Consider the following 1,566-nt stretch of genomic DNA (forward strand, 5'->3'; position numbering starts at 1 on the left):
CAGACCCCCAGGAGAGCACCCGTGTGGGGCTGGGGTGGGCAGAGCCCCCCGTGGGCTCCTCGTGGACCACAGCTGAGGGTTGGGAGGGGGGGTGAGCAGGGTCTGGGGCCCCAAAACTCCATCTGGAGCCCCAAAACTTGCATACCCGAGGGTCCTGCTGAGGCTGGAAGCATCTCCTGGTGACCACTTGGCTCCTCAGGGATGTGGGTCTCCTTAGGTCCTGGTGGGTCAGGGGTCCCCAGCAGCTCCTCGAGGGGCCACAACTTGCTGGGGGTCCTGCAGCCTCCCCAGCCCCACGGGTGTTTGCAGAGGGGTGGGAAGGGGCTGAGTTGGTGGGTTCTCAGAGCCCTCCATGGGGTCCTGGGAGGCCGAGGTGGGTCCTGGAGGAGGTTTGGCTCCAGGTACTGTTCCTGTGGGTCCCAGTGTGGTGAGAACCTGGTTTGCTTTGCATGATGAAGGGCAGTTCAGGTCCTCACCCTGCTTCTCCAGGCAAGAGCTGTGGTTCAGGAGAGCTGGGGAGGTGACACCCCGGGCTGGTGTGATGCTGGTGGTGACTGTGGGAGCCACAGATGTGGGGAGGTCGGTGTGAGAAACCACCTGGGCACAGGGTGGCCAAGAAGAGACTTCCAACCCCCTCCCCCAAAAAAATGCAAAAGCAGGATCCATCCCACCAGAGGGATCCATCCCACCAGGACTTGGGCACCGAGTTGCTCCCCTGGGAGCAGTTTGGGAAGGAGGAGGAGAAATCCAGACCCAGCTGCTCCTTGGTGCCAGATCTGAGCTCCTCCAGCAGAAACCTGGCTTAGGGGGGACACTTTGCTCCAAGAGCTGACCTAAGGAATCTCAAAGCACCCCTGGGAAGTCCCCCCAGATGCTTGAGCTGTGTGTTTGCAGAGTAGGAACTGGTGGCCCCAAAGCCCTGCTCCTGGTGGAGCCCACGAGGAGCTGGTTTTAGGAGCCCAAAGCTGGTGGAGAAGTGCCTGGGTGAGCAACCAGGGTCTGGCTGTTGGCTGCAGGTGCAAAGGAGCTGTGAGGACCATCCCTGGTGCCCACCAGGCAGCAGGGCATGCGGGAGGGGACCAGGGGTGGCTTCAGTCACCTCACTTCATGGGGACGTTGGTCTTTTCAGAGGGCATCACTGCCTTCCTGGGGGCTCAGAAGGTCCTGCTGGTGACCAGTGTCCAGCTGCCCGTGAGATCCAAGTACAAGGACTATGTCTTGGTAGGTGCAGAACCATTCCTGGCTCCCCGGGCCAGCCTCTCGGTGGCCCCAGCAGGGGACAAGGGTGGCTCAGGTGTGTCCCCGTGTCACGCTGGTGTCCCCACAGGTGCTGACGCCCTGGAGAGCCTACGTGGTGCTGGTGACACTGCCAGTGAGGGTGAGTGCTCCTGGGGGGGCCCTGCTCCCCGTGCTGGGTCACCTGGGGACACCCCACGGGTCACCTGGGGGTCTGGGACACCCCCAGGAGGAGGATGAGGAGGAGGATGGGCTGAAGGGGAGGGGGTTTGGGAAGGCTGGGGAGGGGGGGGGGGGCATGACCAGGGCACTGGGGGCCCCCCGGGGGGC

The 1,566-nt window shown here is 63.5% G+C and overlaps 1 protein-coding gene across 1 annotated transcript in view; it reads left to right on the forward strand.

Moving 5' to 3' along the window:
* RLTPR (RGD motif, leucine rich repeats, tropomodulin domain and proline-rich containing) overlaps positions 1–1,566 on the forward strand; it is a 47,402-nt gene that overhangs the window by 171 nt on the left and 45,665 nt on the right. Inside the window, 2 exon segments of the mRNA XM_010007853.1 lie at positions 1,130–1,221; positions 1,328–1,382. Coding sequence (XP_010006155.1) covers positions 1,130–1,221; positions 1,328–1,382 — 147 coding nt within the window.

The sequence above is a fragment of the Chaetura pelagica genome, unplaced genomic scaffold (genome assembly GCF_000747805.2).
Source record: "Chaetura pelagica isolate M959 unplaced genomic scaffold, ChaPel_1.0 scaffold911, whole genome shotgun sequence".
Lineage (NCBI taxonomy): Eukaryota > Metazoa > Chordata > Aves > Apodiformes > Apodidae > Chaetura > Chaetura pelagica.